Source organism: Pinus tabuliformis, chromosome 6 (genome assembly GCF_031772625.1).
Source record: "Pinus tabuliformis cultivar Carrire ecotype Pingquan chromosome 6, CPIR1, whole genome shotgun sequence".
Lineage (NCBI taxonomy): Eukaryota > Viridiplantae > Streptophyta > Pinopsida > Pinales > Pinaceae > Pinus > Pinus tabuliformis.
This window is the reverse complement of record NC_142292.1, coordinates 1292126877-1292148377: the sequence shown is the minus strand read 5'-3', so window position 1 is coordinate 1292148377 and position 21501 is coordinate 1292126877. Positions and strand designations below refer to the sequence as shown.

The 21501-nt window shown below is 40.2% G+C and overlaps 1 protein-coding gene across 1 annotated transcript in view; it reads left to right on the top strand.

The window, feature by feature from the left end:
* LOC149263339 (S-adenosyl-L-methionine-dependent methyltransferases superfamily protein) overlaps nucleotides 1-21501 on the top strand; it is a 252836-nt gene that overhangs the window by 138207 nt on the left and 93128 nt on the right. The window contains exon 5 of the mRNA XM_089387669.1: nucleotides 14986-15052. Coding sequence (XP_089243795.1) covers nucleotides 14986-15052 — 67 coding nt within the window. The remainder of the gene's footprint in view (nucleotides 1-14985; nucleotides 15053-21501) is intronic.

Here is a 21501-nt window from a genome sequence, read left to right as displayed (position 1 = left end):
TCCAAGAATTTGTCATTCTACTTAAAGAATGTGATATTTTCGCTTTTTCATGATCAAGTCCAACGGTTCTAACCTTGTCATACCCAAGTTTCTCGTATCCTTTGGGGGCATCATTTATGGCAGAAACCGTTTCATGCCAATAAGGTGAGCGAAGAACATTGAATGGTATCCCACATGCATAGAGAAATCGGTAAATTTTTGAATCCACATCATTTCTACACCCTTCGTCAAGGAAATCTGATATGGTTCTACGCCTTAAAGAGATGTTTGTTCATGTGCCTCCATATCCACTGGCATGGGAGGATGCTGAAGGAGTTCTTTGTGCATGTGATTGTGAGCTATGTTCAAAGAAACCCTTTGATTTTTTAGATTTGTATTGGGCTTCCTCCTCTTCCCTTATGTATTTGGCTCTATATGTTGCTGACACACTTACACAAGCTTTGATTCCTATTGGTTTATCTCCATTCCATGGCCTTTTCCCACAGAGGTGCCTTCTGGCTTGGGTTTATGAACCTGTGTAAGTTATGATGCAATGGTTGCATGTAAATTTAGTGGTTCCACCCCCTTTCCCTCCTTTAGGCCTACAGACATATTTCCACATTGGGGTTTGGTCTTGTTTAGTTTTTGGGGCCTCATCATGTCCACTCTCTTCCTCCTCACCAAGGTACTCCTCTCCAGGGTTTTTATCAAATCCACTATAACCCACTTCTTCATCATGATCAACCCTCCTTCTTCTACTCTCCAACACCATAATAACCAAAAAAGAAACCAACAAGAAGAAAATGCCAAGCCATATAGCCATGATGTTTGAAGTTGAGTTTGCAAAAAAATGGAGGAATGGGAAAGGGAAATAGAGTTTTATTATTATTATTATTTAGCAATGAACGTAAAAAAACAAAAATGCTAGATTAGAGCGTAGATCCTACCTCTTTGGCCTTCAATCTCAAGCTTCAATCTCCCTTGCATGCTCCTCAAGCTCTTCCACGCTCCTCTCTCTTGCTCTCTCCAGTGGGTGAATAATTGGGGGGAGAGCGTATTTTTATCCTTTCCCCCTCCCTTTTCTCTCCCTCTCCGCCGCCGGCTGTCACCTCCTTCTCTCGGCTAAATCCTATGTAAATGACTTCCTATTTAAAGATAAATTCTCTAACGGCTAGTTCGAATGATCCTCGTCAAAGCAATCTCAACCATTGATGAGGATTAAAATTTCTTTTAATCTTATCCATCGAAATATTTAAATATTTGGGGAAATTCAAAATTTTCAATTAAATGCATTTTAATTAATTCAAAAATTAAATTTTTGAATTAATTTCCCCAAAATTTTGATTTTGACTTAACCCTAGGGATCAAAGGCTTAAAATTTATCAAAATAATTAATTTGCCTTAGTCCCTGGACCTCTTAAAATTTAATTTGTAAGGAACAACGAAATTTGCCTTTGGAGGAATTAAATTTACCTAGGATCTAGAATTAATTAAATTTTTGGCTTTGGATTTTAATTAATTTTTGGCCATAAAATTTAATTAATTAACCTATGAGGAGATAAATTATTCTTCCACCCCTCAAGACACTGTACATCATGATTTTCATATTTTTTACATCATAAGGGGGAAAACCCATTTGTAATAGACCCTCACAGACTACCCATTTCTGCGACAAAATATAATCCAACAGACCAAGCAATTTGTAATAAAATAACCTGACCAAATAGTTAGGATTATTCCCAAATCACTTTTACATAGACTCAATCTAGAACACTAGGATTCGCCGAAGATCCCAGTGACAAAATCCATTCCGGCTTTGGGTTAAGACTGAAGGAAAACTCTGCCGACCATCCGAGAATGGATCGGTGAGACAAAAAATCTCTTGGAATGTAGATCGTCACCAGAAAAGTAGGTTTATCTAGGCAATTGCATACACGACACAAATTTGCTGAGATTATTTACATTATACATATGTAGAAAGGGTTTACATAACATCTTGGAAGTGAAACTGATGATGATAGTTGTACAACACGAACACATCGGTCAAGCGTTATCCCTTTTGGGAAAAAGGGGGTGTACTGCTATGGGTCATTGACACGTAGTGGTCAACATTTGGCTCTACTTTGGGACACGTTGCTGCACCGGAGGAATGTGAGACTCCAGAATCTGCATCCATGCAACACACAACATAAGTAACGTCCATCCAAAAATCATCATATAACGTTAAGCACAGGAAAGATATAAGCTCTTCGTTTATTAACTATCCTAATAACATGAAAAACATCTACCTAAAAAATAAAATACTGAAATAAAAAGGGTGTAGGGTTAGGAATACAATACAAAGGATGCCCCATGGCATAAGATGTGTTCAATGTAGTGTATCTTGAGCATTTGCCTGCTTTTAGGCAAATCTATTGGCTGTTTCTTAGATGTGCCATGTCCAATCTTGCATACGGTAGGACTTTTTCTTATCCTAAAATCAAGCTTCTCGCAGTCATCAGATGCATCAAACCGCTTTCTCATTCTCTTTCTCTTGTGCCTTTTCTTTGTGGTAGGTTGTGATGTTGATGATGATGCGGTTGACGTACAACTTCTGTTGACACCTAATCCGAAACGGATGGGTGAACTGGACAGTCATCTAGAAGATGAACTGATCCGTTTTTATTTTTGTATATAAACATCAGTTACCTAATGAATAAATCACTCAGTTTTCTCTCTTGTTCAATGTGGAGTTACCCTGGCCTGACATGGTATCAGAGCTCAGGTCCCAGTCCCTAAAATAGCTGTAACTCCTGCCTGGACATTCACTGCGCATCCGTGCCTCTGTCCTGACATTCTCTGTGCCTCTGTCCTGACATTCCCTGAGCGTTCTCCTTCTGCATAGCCGCAGGGCAATGAAGGTGGACTCTGAACGGTCGTTCATACTAACGGGTGCTCCTTTGCATGAATGCTGAGACTTTGTTTGTGCTTCATTAGTTTTTTTTTCTCTCCGGGCGTGAAGCGCTTGTGATGATCTTGAATGTACTGTAAGATCGTTTTTCTCTGCCACTTTGAATGAATTCTTGCATTTTACACACAGCGTTATCAATCACAATCCTGGGAGTATTCGTTCGTATAACGAGCTTCTCATATTCATCATATATGTCCAAAGATGAACTCCAGTCCATTTCTGGCTTCCAAGATTTGATAAATTTCGTTTCTGTCAAAATCGTTTTCTGAAATCGTGCATCGTGCCGTTACCCTCTGCCATATTTCGCACTATCTATGCCTCAGTTTGACTGGAGAATTCAATAATTTTCCACATTCTGGTCTGTGGGAGTCGGGATGTGTTTGTATAACATTGGGTGATGTGTCTGTTATGCCGCCGCTGCTTTACAGAGTATGGTACTTTCAGTAAATGCTGCCGAGCTGAGAATATTTGGTATTTAGCTATATATATTAAATCCCTTTTTCGGCTTTAGGGATAGCAGAGGACCCGATAATAAGCCTGCGCATATTAAATGCCTCAGGACAGAGCTGCTTGAGCATCCAAGCGTTGTTGAGTGCTCCCAATCCAAGCGTTGTTGAATGATCCGCTTTCAGAAAACATTGCCAAACAGTGGAAAGCAAACGAAGTCGAGGCTGTGGTGTGGTGCCTGACGGTGTTTTGAGGCTTGTTTCTTTGAATAACACGTTTGTAATGTGCAAGCTGTCATCCAGCAGCGGAACAAGTTATTTGATATATGTTGAAGAGATATCTTGAGCGCCCTCTTTTTTTTCAAAACATAATATTGTGGCAGTGATATATGTTGAAGAGATATCTTGAGCACCCTCTTTTTTTTTCAAAACATAATATTGTAGCAGTGATATATGTTGAAGAGATATCTTGAGCGCCCTTTTTTTTTTTTCAAAACATAATATTGTGGCAGTGATATAAAGAAATGGTGATATAAGAAATGCTGATGATATGCTGATGAAATTAAATGCATAAGGCTATGATATAAGTTTTTTTTCTCAACAGAAGTTTTTTGGCAGAGATATTCTTTTTTTACAGAATGCATTCAATCATTTCTATGGTAGGAATAGTTCTCACTGGCAAGGAGAACTATTCAGAATGGTCTCGAATGGTAAAACACACCCTCATCTACAATGAGCTGTGGAAAGGAGTGTGTGTCGGAGAAGAAGACAAAGACCCTGTGCAGCCTACATCAGATAAAGAACTTGTCATTTGGGAAAACAAGAACAGCAAAGCCTATGCATTGATCGCAGCATCTGTAAATGAGGAAGTAAGTCGTCATATTTCATCCTATTCCACTGCCTTTGAAGCTTTACAAAAGCTGAAAGAACTCTATGATACACATTCTGCACTTGAAGTTGTTCAGCTTATGATTAAACTCTTCACTCTTGAACTGAAAAATAATGATCCTCTTGCTCTTGCATCTGAAATAAAGTCTATAATGCATGATATTAAATCCACTAAGGTTGAGCTGGATATCTCTCTTATTGCCTTTCTCAAAGCACTCTATCCTACCTACTCTAATTATCTTGAGTCTTTACAAGCAAATGGAAATCTTAAAGATATAACCTTTGACACTCTTGTGAAAAAGTTTGCTGAAAGAGAGAAAGCCTTTGGAAAGAAAACAGTCCCTGAATCTTCTGAAGAGACTGTTTGCCTTGCTCATAAAGAAAAGCATCCTGCTCAAGATTCTACAAGAGGAAGAGGTGGACGAAGAGGAAGAGGAAGATACTTCAAAGGCAGGGGGGGCAGACATCCTCAAGCAGAAAAGGCAGATCTGCATTGCATTCGCTGCAAACGAAATGGATCACATGATGCTTCTACATGCAAGCTACCATGGGACAAAGTTGAGTAGAGAAGAAATCAGCAGAAAGGTAAAACTGATGACACAGACAAAGGTAAAGCACCTGAATCCGCTCACTATATTGAGGCACAATGTAACATTGGAGTAAATGAAGATTTGTTTAATGCTTCACTTGCTTCTTCGAAAGATGACTGGTTGCTTGATTCAGGAGCAACCTATCATATGACTCATAGGAAAGATTTCTTTGAAGATTTCACTGACAATGTTGATGGAGCAGTATACTTTGCAGATCAGTCAAAAATCAAGCCATCAGGGCTTGGCACAATCAGGCTTAAACTGCCTGGTCTTCCAGACTTTCTTCTGGATCATGTTCTATATCTCCCACAGCTCAAGAGAAACTTGCTGTCCCTGGTCCACATCCGCTAGCAAGGTCACTCCATTCACATGTTTGATGGCAAGCTTGAGGTAAGAAAGGCATCTGACCACTCACTTGTCATGAGGGGTATAGAAGAAGAAAGACTTCTTAAACTGCAAGGAACCTCTGCTCATGCACAACATTTCTCATATATTTCTCATCATGAAGAAGGTGCACTTCCATCAAGTTTATTATGGCATGCTAGATTTGGACATTTAAACTATGATAGTCTCCGCTTGTTGAAGAAAAATGGTGTTGCTGGTTTGCCTACAATTCCTAGAAAACATAAACAATGTGATGCTTGCATTCTAGGAAAGCATAGCAAACAATCTTTTCATGATTCACATTCAAGAGCACATAGGAAGCTTGAACTTATTCATTCAGATTTATGTGGTCCAATGCCTGTTCCTTCTGCAAATGGAAATAAATATATCATGACATTTATTGATGATTACACCAGAATGTGTTGGGTTTATTTTTTGAAGAACAAATCTGATGCTTTTCAAACATTCAAGAATTTTCATAAATGGATTGAAAATGATGCACAATCTCATATTGGGTCTATTCGCACTGATAATGGAAAAGAATATACATCAAATGAATTTGAACACTATCTTCGCCAACATGGGATTAAACATCAAACAACTGTGCTTTATAATCCTCAACAGAATGGTGTAGCTGAAAGAATGAACAGAACAATTTTGAATATGGTATGATCCATGCTTTTCTTCAAAAATGTAAAGACAATGTTTTGGGCTGATGCTGTTCTATGTGCTGCATACATAAAGAATAGATGTCCATCTAGTGCTATAAGAAACAAGACTCCTTATGAATTGTGGTATGGACATGTTCCTTCGGTAAAACATCTCAGGATTTTTGGTTCCACCTGTTATGCTTTAATACCAAAGGTACATAGAAACAAACTTGGTGCTAGAAGTCGTAAGTGTATCTTCCTGGGGTATTCAAACACATCTAAAGCATACCGCCTCTATGATGAAGTAAATAAAAAGTTTGTTTTATCTAGAGATGTCATTTTTCTTGAATCATCCAAATCTGACAGTGTTGTTGAGCGGCAACTTGATCACTTGGATAGATTCACAAAACCGAAATCATTCCAAGAGTTTGATAATCAGATTCCACATCTTGAAGGGGGGATTCCTATACTAGATCAACATGTGGAATCTTCTTCTGAAGAACAATCTCCCCTGCATGACACTCCAACAACGGATGATGCTTTACGTGATGTAATTGATAGAATTGGGAGACTTAATCTTGATTCAGTCCCAACTCAATCAACAGAACAGCCTGGACCATCTCAGAAAGGTCCCCCAAAGTGGCTGACAAAGACACTTGAAAGTGTTCATCCTGATGAAATTGGAAAAACAGGAACCAGAAATACAAACCGACAAGATGGAGGTAATGTAGATAACTCTAATTCACCTGTTGATATGGATGTTACTTATGATTGTGAATTGAACTTGTCTACAGATTTTGAACCAACTTCCTTCAAAGAAGCTGCTTCTCATGATGAATGGAAAGAAGCGATGCAGAAGGAGTATGATGCCCTCATAAAGAATGGCACTTGGAAGCTGGTTGATCCTCCATTTGGAACCAAACCAATTGGCTGCAAGTGGGTCTACAAGAACAAGTATAAAGCTGATGGCTCACTTGACAAGCACAAAGCTAGGCTTGTGGCAAAAGGTTTTGCACAGAAGGAAGGGGTCGATTATGAGGAAACTTTTGCTCCCACAGCAAAATGGGCCACCATCCGGACACTCTTTGCACTAGCTGCTCAGAACGGTTGGAAAGTCCATCAAATGGATGTAAAAACTGCATTCTTGAATGGAGATCTAAAAGAGAATGTTTTTATGTCCCAGCCTGAAGGATTTGCTGTGAAAGGACATGAACACAAAGTATGCAAACTGGTGAAGTCCTTGTATGGCCTCAAACAAGCACCACGAGTCTGGTATGAAAAACTAACTGAGCATCTTCTGAAACTCAACTTCAAACATTTTGATCTTGATGATGCAACTTTATTTGTCAAGAAAGTTGGCAAAACAGTTGTATATCTTGTGGTATATGTAGATGATCTTTTAATGACAGGGAACAATGAAAGCTATATTGCATCCATAAAGAAAGAATTAGGAATTTTTTTTGAAATGACTGATTTGGGCTATGTTCATTATTATCTTGGCATTGAAGTAACCCAACATCCAAAGTCCATATTTCTTTCTCAAAAGAAATACATTGGAGATTTGTTAAACAGATTTGGCATGACAGAGTGCAATCCCCTTTCTACTCCAATGGAACAAAACTTGAAGCTCACATCTATTGAAGGAAAGGAATTTGAGGATGCAACAAAGTATAGACAGCTTGTAGGAAGTCTCATCTACCTCACTACTACCAGACCTGACATTTCATTTGTAGTTGGAATCCTCTCCAGGTTTATGCAAAAGCCTTGTGAGGGACATTGGTCTGCTGCAAAAAGAGTTCTAAGGTACTTGAAGGGAACTCAAGACCTTGGAATCAAGTATACACAGGTGGACGACTTCAACTTGATTGGATACTCTGATTCAGACTTCGATGGAGACAAAGAAACTGGGGTATCTACTTCAGGATATGCTATGAGTCTTGGATCAGGAGCTGTCTCCTGGAGATCATGCAAACAATCAGTACCAGCAGATTCCACAACAGAAGCAGAATATGTGGCAGCAGCTGAAGCAACGAAAGAAATTGTGTGGCTCAGGAAAATTCTTGAAGATTTGCAGGTAAAACAAATACAATCAACTCCACTCATGATTGATAACACATCTGCAATAAAGTTGGCCAAGAATCCAAAGTTCCATGATCGTACTAAGCACATCAATACTAAATATCATCTGATCCGACATCATGTTGAGGCCAAAACAATCCATCTCCGTCATTGTTCCACAAACGAGCAAATTGCAGACATCTTCACCAAAGCGCTTGGAAGAGAAAAGCTTGAAAGATTCAGAACGATGCTTGGACTCACCAACATCCCTTCAGATTAAGGGGGGGAATGTTGACACCTAATCCGAAACGGATGGGTGAACTGGACAGTCATCTAGAAGATGAACTGATCCGTTTTTATTTTTGTATATAAACATCAGTTACCTAATGAATAAATCACTCAGTTTTCTCTCTTGTTCAATGTGGAGTTACCCTGGCCTGACAACTTCTTTCTTGATCCGAAAAACGCTCATATGGAAAATTTGGAATGTTCAAGACTTCTGTGACCTGCGCTTCTTTATGACCCTGATCTGTTATGACCGGTGGATCAAACATGTAAGCATCAACCTGATTCTTATCAATTTCCATTTTATCTGGGTCACCTTCAATTAGCCACTTTTCAATGGAACAAATGACCTCCTCATAATAAGATGGAGCTTGCTGCAGCAGACAGGGAGGCTTATGATCTCTTGATGTTTCCTTGTTTCTTTCATCCTCTGACTGACGCTGAAATTTCTGTACCTGTATTGTTATGGCATCCATCTAGTTAGAGTGTTCAACCTTCATAGCATTGATTTCCTTGGCATGGTTTTCCTCCATGGTCAATAACCTATTCTGAAGACATATCTGACCAGCTTCCATGTCCTTTATAATTTTATCATTCTTTGCTTTCATGCCCATGAAGCAGTTTTGCATATTGTTTATCTCTTTCTTATGATTTGCTTGCATGGTAGCTAATTGATTATTGTAATCGAATCTCATGATGGTCATTTCTTCATCCATAGTTGTCAATCTGTTCTGAATCAAACTTATTTCTTCTTGATAACTTGCTTTCATGGCAGTTACTTGATTTGAATGATTGAATTCCATGATCGTCATCTTTTCCTCTAGGGCTAATAATTTGCTTTGCATAGAATTAATTTCCCTGGCATGATCAACTGTTAATGTTGCTTGATTAAGTTCCATATCTTTAATAAGTTGAGTTTGATTAACTTTTGCATTCTTGCTTACTTGAGCCTGATTTAGCTGTATGTTTTTAACCATTTAAATTAACTCCTTGAAATCATTTTCAACTTCTATAGTTTTCTTTACTTCATCTCTTGCTTTGACTTTGTCTTTATCTCCATATCTATCTTCAAAGGCATTAATGGGTGATTGTCGAGAATCAAAAGTGTTATTAGGGAAATTAACATACCAATCAAAAGCATCTCCAAATAAGGTAAGAATGAAAATCTTCATCTTCACATCTTCATATTTAGAATACGGGAGATAGTTGTTTATACAGAGGCTGACATTTTGAAGGTGAGCTTCGGCAGTAAAAACATTGTTACCTTGAAAAGGAGGAAATTCATCGATGGCGTCACCAAAAAAAGGAGGATAGCCATGTAGATCTCCTTGAATATTAGTAAAATGACAAGGAGCAAACACGTCATAATCCATGATGATGGGAAAAAAATGGGCCAAATGGATTCAAAGAGAGAGATCCCTGCTCAAGAAAATCAAAACATCTACAAGAAGCAAATTCTTGTAAGAAATGGAAGAAGTGGAGTCACCACTTAAGCATGAATCTCTCACAAAGAGACTAAAGGTGAAACCGAAAAAATTAGTGGATAGAGGCAGATGGATATCCAGGGAGGGCTCCTTGTATAGGATTAAATGAATGAATAAGTGGAGTTGCCACCCAAACAGGAAGCCAACCAGAATGTCCAGGTGCAGAAAGTGAAGATGAAAGGATTAGATGAGAGATGACGAGAGTTAGGATGGTGAGAAATGAAGAGATGAAATGACTCTAGAAAAATGATATGAAATGTTGTAAAGCCAAGGTCCAATTAATAGGTCCTTGGTGGCAACGCCAAGAAGTGTTGTCTTTGCTGGCTCGAATGAGATATGAGAAATGAGAAGAATGATGGGCGAATGCCGTGAGGACCAAGGACAGAAAAATTCTATCCCCGTCAACAGAGCCAAAAAATGTTGTGCCGCTTGACGGGCTAATGAATGGCAAAAAATACTAGATGATTAGAAAAATGTCGTGAGGACCAAGGACAAAAAAACTCTATCCCCAGCAACGACGCCAAAAAATGTTGGCGTTGCCGACTAAAATGAATAATAGAAAGATGAAAGATGAATGTCGTAAAGCCAAGGTCCAATAAATTGGTTCTCGGCAACGGTGCCAAAAAATGTTGTCGTACAAAATGTCTAGGCACTGCGACAATGCTCAGAGTAAGGGCTGTCACTCTAATCCTTACTCACTCCGTTTAGACTCTCTCCTAGACAAGTCAAGGGGGGTAGTCCCTAAGGTGAATGGATGAGAATAACCTGTGGAATATAGGCTCTAGGAGACTTGAAGATGGAAAACCTGATGAATTTAGGACAAATCTTGGTCAACTAAGACGAATAGATCAAACACAAGACACATCCACGGGATAGAAATGATTTTAGACTAGTGCCTTTGTATTCGATTAACCATAGACTGAACAAACACAAGATATCCAAAGCGAATTTACAATCGTGATGAATAGTGACGATCATGAACGATTAAATGCGAATGATCAAGACTGCAATATGTTTTAGCAATTAAATCCCATGAAGAATTAATTGATAAGTAATGCATCTAGATTTAAAAATGATTTCATCCAATAACCGAGATCTAGAATTAATTATCTTTCTCCTATCGCCAATGCAATTTTTAAAACATTAATCGCGCTTGACAATAGAGAAATTACTTACCACGAAAAAACACCAAGGAACTTTAGATGAACAATTTAATTATTCCTTGGGAAATTAATTTAATATGGTAAAAATGAAGAGACTAAATTTTTAATGTGACAAAAGTAAATTAAAAAGGTTAATAAATCGAAATTTTAATGGGCCATGGGCCACGTCAAAATTTTAATATATTAGCGCAAATCCCTTTTTAGTTTGTTTTATTCTTAATCCCAAAGTCACAAAAAAAGATTTTTGATTTTTTAATTTTTAAATTTTTTTAGATTTTTTAAATGTTTTTATGTTTTTCTTATGAAAATAAAAAAATTCAAAATCATAAGTAAAAAAAAAAGTAAAACAAAAATCAAATCAAAAATAAAAAAGAAAAAGGAAATAAAAAATAAAATAAAAATCAAGACATCAAATTAAAACAAATCCAAATAAAAAAAATCAAGACAAAATCGAATTTCAAAAAATGAAAGATACATAAACCTTGACCCCTAACGCATATACATATTAAAATGAAATGAGAAATTAAACTAACCTTTAGCATATACAATGTAAATAAAAAAAATAAAAAAGGTCGAATGGGTTAAATGAACTAACCCTAAGCATACACAAAATACAAATGAGATGAATAGAAGAAAAGTCAAATGATTTGTATATTGGTTGTGTATGTGTGCAGGTCCGGCGGCGGAAAGATGGAAGAAGACTACGTGCATGTAGCAGCAACGAGGAGGGAAGGAGCCGTAGAGGTAAGGAATGATGGCTGCATGGAGGGAAGAAGACGGAGAGATGAAGAATGGACATGGGTTTTTTCCTATTGCAGCTTTTCGTGGAAGGAAAAGGCAACACATATAGACATGGAGGAGTTGGACGGAGCAGCGAGGGTTTGATGGCGGTAGGAGGAAACTCGAGCGAAGGGATTTGAGGGAGAGGCATAGGGAGCAATGAGGTTTGGGATTAAGAGGGATCCGCAGGGTTGCAGTAGGCTATGGCAGCGTAGAAGAGAAGGGTAAGGGACGCAAAGGAAGGGAGTTGCAGGTTTGCAGGATGAGGGCAACTGGTGGAAAAGATATAGACAGGTAGCGTGAGGGGTTTGCAGATCCGTGGGTAGCAATGAAGGAGGAGCGATGAGAATGGAGAATGCTGCAAAGAAATCCAAAATTCTCCAGAAACCCCAAAATACAAAAAAAAAATTGAAATTTTGCAGGAACCCAAAAAACTAGGCAGAAAATCGAAGAAACCAATCAACAAAAATGGTAGCCCAGGAACTCTTTGAAATTTTTTCAGAATCTTAATTAAAATGTTGAATCCACTTGCTTCAGATTTGTCCGTTAAACCCTTATGAAAACTTTCAGATTTAAAACTTTTTAAACTCTTGGATTACAAAATTAATTTGAATAATACTCCTGCAAAATGATGTTGATAAACCCCAAAGATCTAGATCTTACCCTCTAGGGCCTAGATCTGGACTCTACATAAATTTCATTCTTAGATCTGTAGCTGCACGACAACAAGAAAACACCCAAACGATATATACAATAATAAAAACTAAAACACAGAAAACCCACGTTAGAAAAATAATTACAAAATTTACAGATCTATGCACAAGAATGGTAGATCTATTAGATTTGAGGAGTATGAGTCCAACTCCGCTCTCAGATCTGATAACCTAAGACTTTCAACATCTAGATCTATTATTTTCACACAAAATTAAATTAAGTTTTTAAAAATTTATTGGAGGTGCTAACTCGAAACCCTTCATGCATCACCAACAAAAAATCTTATGATAAGCCCGGAATTAATTTTACTAGGCTCCTCAGAAAACACGGATCGGGAGTTCGCTGGTTCAACTGAAAACTTTCCGTAACGCCCGAGGATCTGAAAATCAAAATTTTCCGGCAAAACTCAATCCAACCATTAAAATAGAGTGAGAAAATGATAATAAAATTCAGATAAATAGAGATACCTGCTATTACATTCAAAATTTAAATTATCATTTAAACCATTGCGACTGAGCAAGATACCTGTACTCAAATTACTTTTCAGAAGCTATCATCAATGGCAAAAAAAAAATTAGGCATGAAAACAACACATCTTACAGTGTTTCCATGAAGAGTAACACCAACAAAACTTAACCCCAAAGTCTTTCTTTATTATCCGAAAAAAAAAGATTACATGAGCTTCTTGCTAAGCACACGACTCAAAGGTCGGATATATCGATTGACAAATGACTTCTTATTTAAAGATAAATCCTCCAACGGCTTGTTCGAGTGATCCTCGTCAAAGCAATCTCGACTGTTGATGAGGATTAAAATTTCTTTTAATCTCATTCGTCGAATTATTTAAATATTTGGGGAAATTCGAAATTTTCAATTAAATGCATTTTAATTAATTCAAAAATTAGAATTTTGAATTAATTTTCCCAAAATTTTGACTTTGACCTAACCCCAAGGATCAAAGGCTTAAAATTTATCAAAATAATTAATCTACCTTAGGCTCTGGACCTCTTAAAATTTAATTTGTAGGGACCGACGAATTTTGGCTTTGGAGAATTTAAATTTACCTAGGACCTAGAATTAATTAAACTTCTGGCTTAGGATTTTAATTATTTTTTGGCCAGAAAATTTAATTAATTAACCTATGAGGGGATAAATTATTCTTCCAACCCTCAAGGCACTTTACATTATGATTTTCATATTTTTTACATCATAAAGGGGATAACCCATTTGTAATCAACCCTCATAGACTACCCATTTCTGCGACACAAATATAATCCAACAAACCAAGCAATTTGTAATAAAAGAACCTAACCAAATAGTTAGGATTATTCCCAAATCACTTTTACATAGACTCGATTTAGAACACTAGGATTCGCCTAAGATCCCAGTGACAAAATCCATTTCGGCTTTGGGGTAAGACTTAAGGAAAACTTTGCTGACCATCCGAGAATGGATCGGTGAAACAAAAAACCTCCCGAAATATAGATCGTCACTGGAAAAGTAGGTTTACCTAGGCAATTACATACATGACACAGATCTGTTGAGATTATTTACATTATACACATGCAGAAAGGGTTTACATAACATCTTGGAAGTGAAACTGATGATGATAGTTGTATGGCACGAACACATCGGTCAGGCGCTATCCCTTTTGGGAAAAAGGGGGTGTATTGCTATGGGTCATTGACACGTGGTGGTCAACAGGGTGCATTTACCCCAAGGGACACGTCTCTTCATGAGCTGGGCCGACTTATCCTTTTTGAGCCTACATGAAGCCCAATAAAAGATTGGATTTTAATATTTATTTTCATAAATCTTCTAGGCAGACTTAGGAGGCCTCTTGGCATGCAGGAATACCTCTCAATGCTACACAAGGAATCAACAGTTTTGTGGTTCACCAAATGCAGTTTCTACCCAACTATGCTTTGAGGGTGACAGGTTGTTAAGAGGGATGGGTTATACTGTGCTTGATGGAACATTATCATCATAAATATGTCGTTATAGTTATAACAATATTATAGATAGTCATTATGTTCATAATATAGGGTTGTAGCTATTTATTAGAAGGAATGAGAACAATATATATTCTTGGCACCATTTCTATATTGTTGTCAAACATGTCAAAAACACCTTTTCCCTTGGGCGCACCACAATGTTGCTTGTTTGAGAACCTCTTTTATTTTGTGTTCTCTTTGTGGGTCTTTCATTTTTAATCTTTTCTTTTTTGCCTCTATAGGCCTTGCATTTCTTTTTTGTTCTCTACTCTTTTATGCTACTTCAACTACTCTTCAAGCAATTGTGATGTGACATTTTTGTCCTTGTCTCCAAGGTCTTTAACATTTGGGGCACATTATTTTAATGCAATTCAATAGGGAATTTAACTAATTAGAAGATAGACTTAGTGGTTCTCCTTTGTTCTAAAATTAGTTCATGATTACTTTACTTGTTTTTTGGGCACACTACCCTTCCCTCTCAACCCCAACACAAATCATGGGAGAGGCAGAGGGAGAGGTTGTTTTGTTGATCTCTAGAATCTATAGAGTAGAGATTTGTTACTTGTCTATTGTGGGTTCACTTCCTTTTGACATTGCTCTTTAATTTTGTTAATTGTTAGGAAGAGGTTGAAAATGCAAAGAAAGCCATTAGGTTGATGGGAGCTTCGATATTGCAACTATGTTCAGGTATCACCTTACGCTATATCTGTAAATATATTAAACATATTTGTTATCATCTTTCTAGTATTTACATGTATTTTAAGTGATCTAGTTTTTACGCTGTTAGAATGAGGTTATTCTTAGTGCCATAGCATATAACAAAATACGTAGCATTTGTAGATAGATTTTGATTTAAATAATAAAAAAATATACTAGGTTGCTTGGAATGTGTTAAATATTTTTGTTTTTGATTTCTACATTGGTACAAGCAAGTCTTTTGATTTCAAACTAACACAATTTTTTTGAGTTATAGGCACTGATTTGGCAACTAATTTTGGAAGCTCTATAGGGATTTGATGTACACTATCGAATAAAGTTTGGACAAGTTTTGAAGTTTCTTTAGATTGTTCATGCTTAAATTCTCCAATGTACCATCCGTTGCAAACGCATAGTTCTACAACTCATTATTTAGGAAGAGTTTGGGGTCAACCCATTTCGCCTTGAGGTCATTTTCCGCTTGCTCTCTTTCTTCCATAGAGTCAAGGTTTGTTGTCGCCTCAAGTGTACACTTAAGGCACAATGATTAGAGTAGGCGCTGTCACTCTAATCTCTACTTACTCTGTTTAAGCTATCTCCTATAAGCAGGCTAAGGGGGTAGTCCCTAAAGGTGAAATGGATGAGGAACTTGTTGAGGATCAACAAGTTTAGGAAATACACACGAATATATTAGCAACTCGACTTGGAATTATATGGCAAGTAAAATTATTGAGTGTAATGTTCCAAACTAGGAAAAATAGTGCTATGCAAAGCGAACAATAAAAACAACACCATAAAATTAAATTAGACCATCAGACCACAAAGTTGGCAACCAAACTGCACTGTCTACTTATTTTATTGAATGGGAAGAAGTGTACAACAAGGTTCTGGAATGTGTGCACCTAGGCTTGCTCCAGGCAAGCTAGCAAAAGCCCAAAATGAACAATGGAACACCCTCCTCAAATCTGTTGGTAATCTGGCCCAAGAGTTGCGCTGTTACTGCCCAGAAAGGTGCCACTGCCTAAAATGATCTATTGTTAGAGCCTTCCCTGTTGCTCAAAAAATTTTGGGAAATTAATCTCAGCCTCTACGCAAGAAACCCAAAATAACTCATGAAGGGATTCGCCAAAAGTTGACATCGGAATTTTGGCCCAAATTCCCCCTAGCTCCTCTAGTTCCTGGCTGAGTTGGGACCCTTGTTTGACCCCTCAGATCTGCCCAAAAAAATTCTATAAAATTAGGAGCGTACTCCTTGCCAAAAACACAAAACAATCCAGAAAGGGTTTCCCTTGGTTCCAACATTCAAAAATTGACCCTTCACAGCTTGACCCTCCTCCAAATACGAATTCTGTTGCTGTGACTGATCCTGTCAATATATGCACTCCCAACTCCAACAATCCTCCTCAAATGGCCCTTCAAATGATCTCCCAGCTCCCCAGCTCCAAATCCCCGGGATAATGTTGCCCCAACAAATCTCACTCCAATGGCTGTGCAGTCCCTGTGCTGCTGTTACTCTCCCTGTTCTGCACTGTTGTTACTCTCCCTGCTCTGCGCTGTTGCTACTCTCCCTGCTGCTGAAACTCAGCCCCCTTGTTGCTATTTTCCTGCTGGTGTAACTCGACACCCCTGCTACTCCTTTCCCTGTGGCTGTGACTCGACCTCCTTGTTGTTATTTCCCCTGCTGCTGGAACTCGACTACAACTGCTGTAACTCATCTCCCTGCTGCTGCTATGAACTGAGATGAGGAACAACTCCCTCCTAGGGATGGCACTCGAAGTCCACTGAAGCAAGGGTTGAGATCTCAACTCGGAGATACTCGTGTGCTAAATAGCATAGTAACCCAGAAAAGCAGGTCGAGCAACTAAGATTGAGTTCAATATGTCAAAAGATAATCTATCCAAATGAGGAGAGCTACCTTGCTTATATAGATTTCATGGAGCACTTTTCCCTCCATTTTCTCTCCACCGTGGGTCCCTCACCTAACCATCGATTTCCCCTCCATGTAAATCGAACTAGGGAATGTGTATACCCCTAGTATGGGTGACCCCCACGTATACTTAACCACATCGAATTAACTTCTACTAAGTCTTGCCTCTTAATAAAATCGAATGGGCCCCCATCACCTCCAAAATTGGCTCCAAAATGTAGAAATTAATATTGTTCCAAAATAATTTAGGAAGGGACATGACAATCCTCCCCTCCCAAATGTTGGTTTTCACCAAGCAACTTCAGTGCTCGACGCTCAAGTATGTGCTCGCCCTCCCAAGTAGCATTCTCAATCGATAAGCTCCCGCAATGCACCAAAAATCGCTTGTCCTCAGGCAATGCCTGAATGAGCATCCTCTTTGACTTCTGCTCCCCACTGTCACTGCAACATGTGCCAGGGTCCCAAATGTGCCATTGAATCATCCCTGACCTCAGAACTATCCTGATATGAAAGAATCCTTGAATACTAGGATCCTAGGCCATCCTGTCCAACATGAAGCTCCCCTCGCTCCACTCACTATCCTGCCCGATGTAAGTACCAGAAGTCCCCTGCTCCATGAGTGTCTCGCTAAAGCCCAATGGAAGATCTGTATGATCTCCCCTTGCAATAGCTGACGCATCCCTAAAGGTTATTGAGCTGTGAAGAGCTATGATGCCCCAGTTCCTTGCTAGTCCTAGATTGGTGCCACCATGCTAACACTGCGCTACCCTGACTATGTCATACTCCCCATAGTGCGCAGACAATATCCTCCTCTCCTGGAACTCGACGATGGAATACTGAAAGAGGCGAGACACGTCCTGCCTAGGCATCTCCATGGCCTCTCCATATGATGAAACCCTCTATGAACCCCCATGTGTCATCCCAAGAGTGAACTGTATCACTCTCTGCCACGACTCCACTCATCATGAGTGATCTATCGATCAACTGAATCCCTGCATCCCATAGCCAGACCTGCTGCGGCATAGCCCTGTCAATTGATGGAATCCCTCTGGCCCTCATCTCTAGTCCCTGCATGCCACCCATATATAGGATACATACATCATGAACTAATCTGAGGCATGCTAAACTGTCCTGTGCCTGCCACTGTGTAGTACTGATGACCACTGGAAACCACGTGTGCCAAATAGCTACCCCCTGAATGCAACCAATAGATGGGTATCTGATACGCGTAATTGACTTAGTGTATGCGGATCCATCCTGCTCTTGCCAACCATCGCTACTAGTTCCACTACTCGCCCACTGGAGAATGCGTCGATACAATTTCAGGAACCCAGATACATACTGGACAACTGTCTCAACCGTACACGATATCCTCTACTCAAGCATGGTCCAGACATGCCCTGTGGAAAGAGTGACACATGTCTCCCCTGTGACCAGCTCCTTAGGCACAGGATCAATGATGAATGATATGCCATCCTTGTCGATGATCACCTCATCTGATGACCTGTGGCTGTCAACTGGCACACCAACTCGATGCCCCCGCTGAGAAGTCTCCCCTCTATCGCATCAAGTGTCATCCAAATATCTTGGGTGAGCTCCCCGTCCCCTGCTGCTCGTGCCCAAAGTGTTAAAGGACAACAACCAAATCGCCCGTTCCTGTAAGTGATGTAGAAGAGGGTCAGGCATGTGAGTCAATGCGGATACCATCAAACATTGCTCAACTGTGTCCCCATCGATCTTGGGTGAACTACACCCAAAGGTATGCTCGGTATCTCTGTCCGTGGGCGTCCCTGGAGGCAACGCTCCAAGACCTCGCTGTGCAGCACCATACGCCTCTACATACCACCGATCATCCCAGTACTCCTGGACATGCCACTGTACATCGCGGCCTACCCCTGTACACTGTTGGATACCCTCGGCTATAGCTATGCCATCCCGTACTGTCCTGGTTCCCGCCTGTGTCACTGCACTTGTCACTCCCCATATGTACTCAATGCGATGTGAGTCACTCCCACTCCACAACGTAGTCCAACAGACTACAACATACCACCATGCATCTCCATGCCCACTTGTGGACCACTGCTCAACGCTAGATGCTCCCACACATCCCTGGATGTGATGGCTTGGAGCTATGACTCTAAGTGTCAGATCACACTCGATCAGTATCATCACCTCCACCATCGCATCATTATCCCCGCTGAGAAATGGATCTTCCCTCCAAATCCCCCTTGAGGGATTCGAGAAGTGACTCTCCCTATGTGTCAGCAGTGATGCCACCACTACTCTGCTCCTCTGCATCCTCTGTGCCCCACACAAAAGTGAAGAGTCCCCAGCTCCATACAAGGCACTGTCTGGGGGCTTGCTAATGCCACCTCCTTCGACAAACTCCTGCTAGGGTATGTTGATCACCTAGTGATCCCGTGTACAAATGCCATACCAAGAAAACCAAAAGAGATTGTCCATAAACTGGTCGGCCATTGGTGCTGATCGAGACTCCCCTAGCAAATGTGCATGCTCAACTGCTAGCTCAACTGCACCATCCCAGTTGTAGTCAACCAACATACCTGGGAAATGATACATAGTCCCACCCAGAACCCAATGCCAGTCTGCGCTGCAGGAATCCCTAGTGCCTAGAAGCTCCTGCTGAGCGACACCCAGGTCCACGACCATCTCCATAGCCCACTCCACAGGATACCAACTCAGAATATCTCGCCACCCAACCCCAAGAGAGGGATCGAATGCACGAACTCTCGCTCATAGAACAACCCCAACATGCGGGTGTTTAACCCTGTGCAATTCAGGTCGTCTTATCTCGCTATCCTGGTCAACACATGAAATCCGAATAGGTAGCTCTGTCTCTCTTTGTCCAAAGGGCCAAGGTAACCTAACAGTGCTGGCAACCTCGTCTATGTATGCTCGAAGAGGGTTGCTCTCACGGCCCAACGTGCACTTTCGCTGCACCAATAGGGAATCCAACCGCTACCCAATGTGAGTCAATTTGGCCGTGGACTTGGCACTAACCACTCTCATGCCCTCTAGCTCCTCGTTCTGCTGCAGAATAGCCTCACACACTAACGCGACCTTCCTTTGTAATGCTAGAAGGTCGGCCTAAAATTGGTGGAACTGTCTTGGGCATCTATCATTTGTAAACTCGGTCACAACTCCAGATACCTCAGCAACTGTTGGCATCTCGTCCATGGGTGGCACCCCCTCAACAAATGGCTCTATGTGTGTAGGCTCTATCCTCTCCACCAAGGCGTCAACTGGGGCTATCAAAGAGGTCCATAATAAAGGTGACTTCTGCGCCACACCGGGTATATCGATGTGCTCCTCACCATCCTGTGGGCTCTCAGCGTCATGCTCAACCTCCTCCTCAGGCTCCTGATATCTAATGCCAGGTCTCCACCAGCAAAAGTGCCCCCTGGTCTCACCCTCTAACCGTCTCTGTCCTGTCTGCTCCTTTTCAGGAGATCTGGGGCCTTGATCTGGTCGGCTTTCCCCACATGATGTAGATGGCTGCAGCCCCACGGCCTGTTCACCTCTAACGTCTTTGTTGTAAGGGAGAGGATGGGTTTGGTCTGTCACCCTCCTAAATTGGGCCAACCTCTCATCGTCCCAATGAATTCTACTCTAAAATTTCTGCATACTGGATTTCCCTTGAGCCATGGGTTTGTCTGCGGTTTCACCCGTCACTGTGCACTCATACGTAAAGCTTCCATGATCTTTTGGCTAATTTCCCGCAATTGGGCCAAGATCATGCTTTGATACCCCTGTAATGTTCTAGGAAAAATAGTGCTATGCAAAGCAAACAATAAAAACAACACCATAAAATTAAATCAGACCATCAAACCACAAAATTGGCAACCAAACTACGGTGTCTACTCATTTTATTAAATGGAAAGAGGTGTATAACAAGGTGCTGGAATGTGTGCACCTAGGCTTGATCTAGGCAAGCTAGCAATAGCCTAAATGAACATTGGAACACCTTCCTCAAATCTTCTGGTAATCCAGCCCAATTGCTGCGCTGTTACTGCCTAGAAAGGTGCTGCTGCCTGAAATGATCTGTTGTTAGGGCCTTCCCTGTTGCTTATAAAATTTTGGGAAATTAATCCCAGCGTCTAAGCAAGAAACCCAGAATAACCCATGAAGGGATTGGCCAAAAGTTGACGTTGAAATTTTGGCCCAAATTCCCCCTAGCTCCTCTAGCTGCTGGCCAAGTTGGGACCCCTGCCTGACCCCTCAGATCTGCCCAAAATTTTCTATAAAATTAGGAGCGTACTCCTTGCCAAAAACCCAGATAAACCCAGAAAGGGTTTCCCTTGGTTCCAACCTTCAAAAATTGACCCTTCACAGCTTGGCCCTCTTCCAAATACGAATTCTATTGTTGTCACCACTGTTGATAATATCGGCGATATTCGAAAATATCGCGATATTTTCGGCAAAACGATATATCGCCGAGAAAATATCGCGATATTTTATGTTTTGAAAATATCGCGATATTTTCAAAATATCG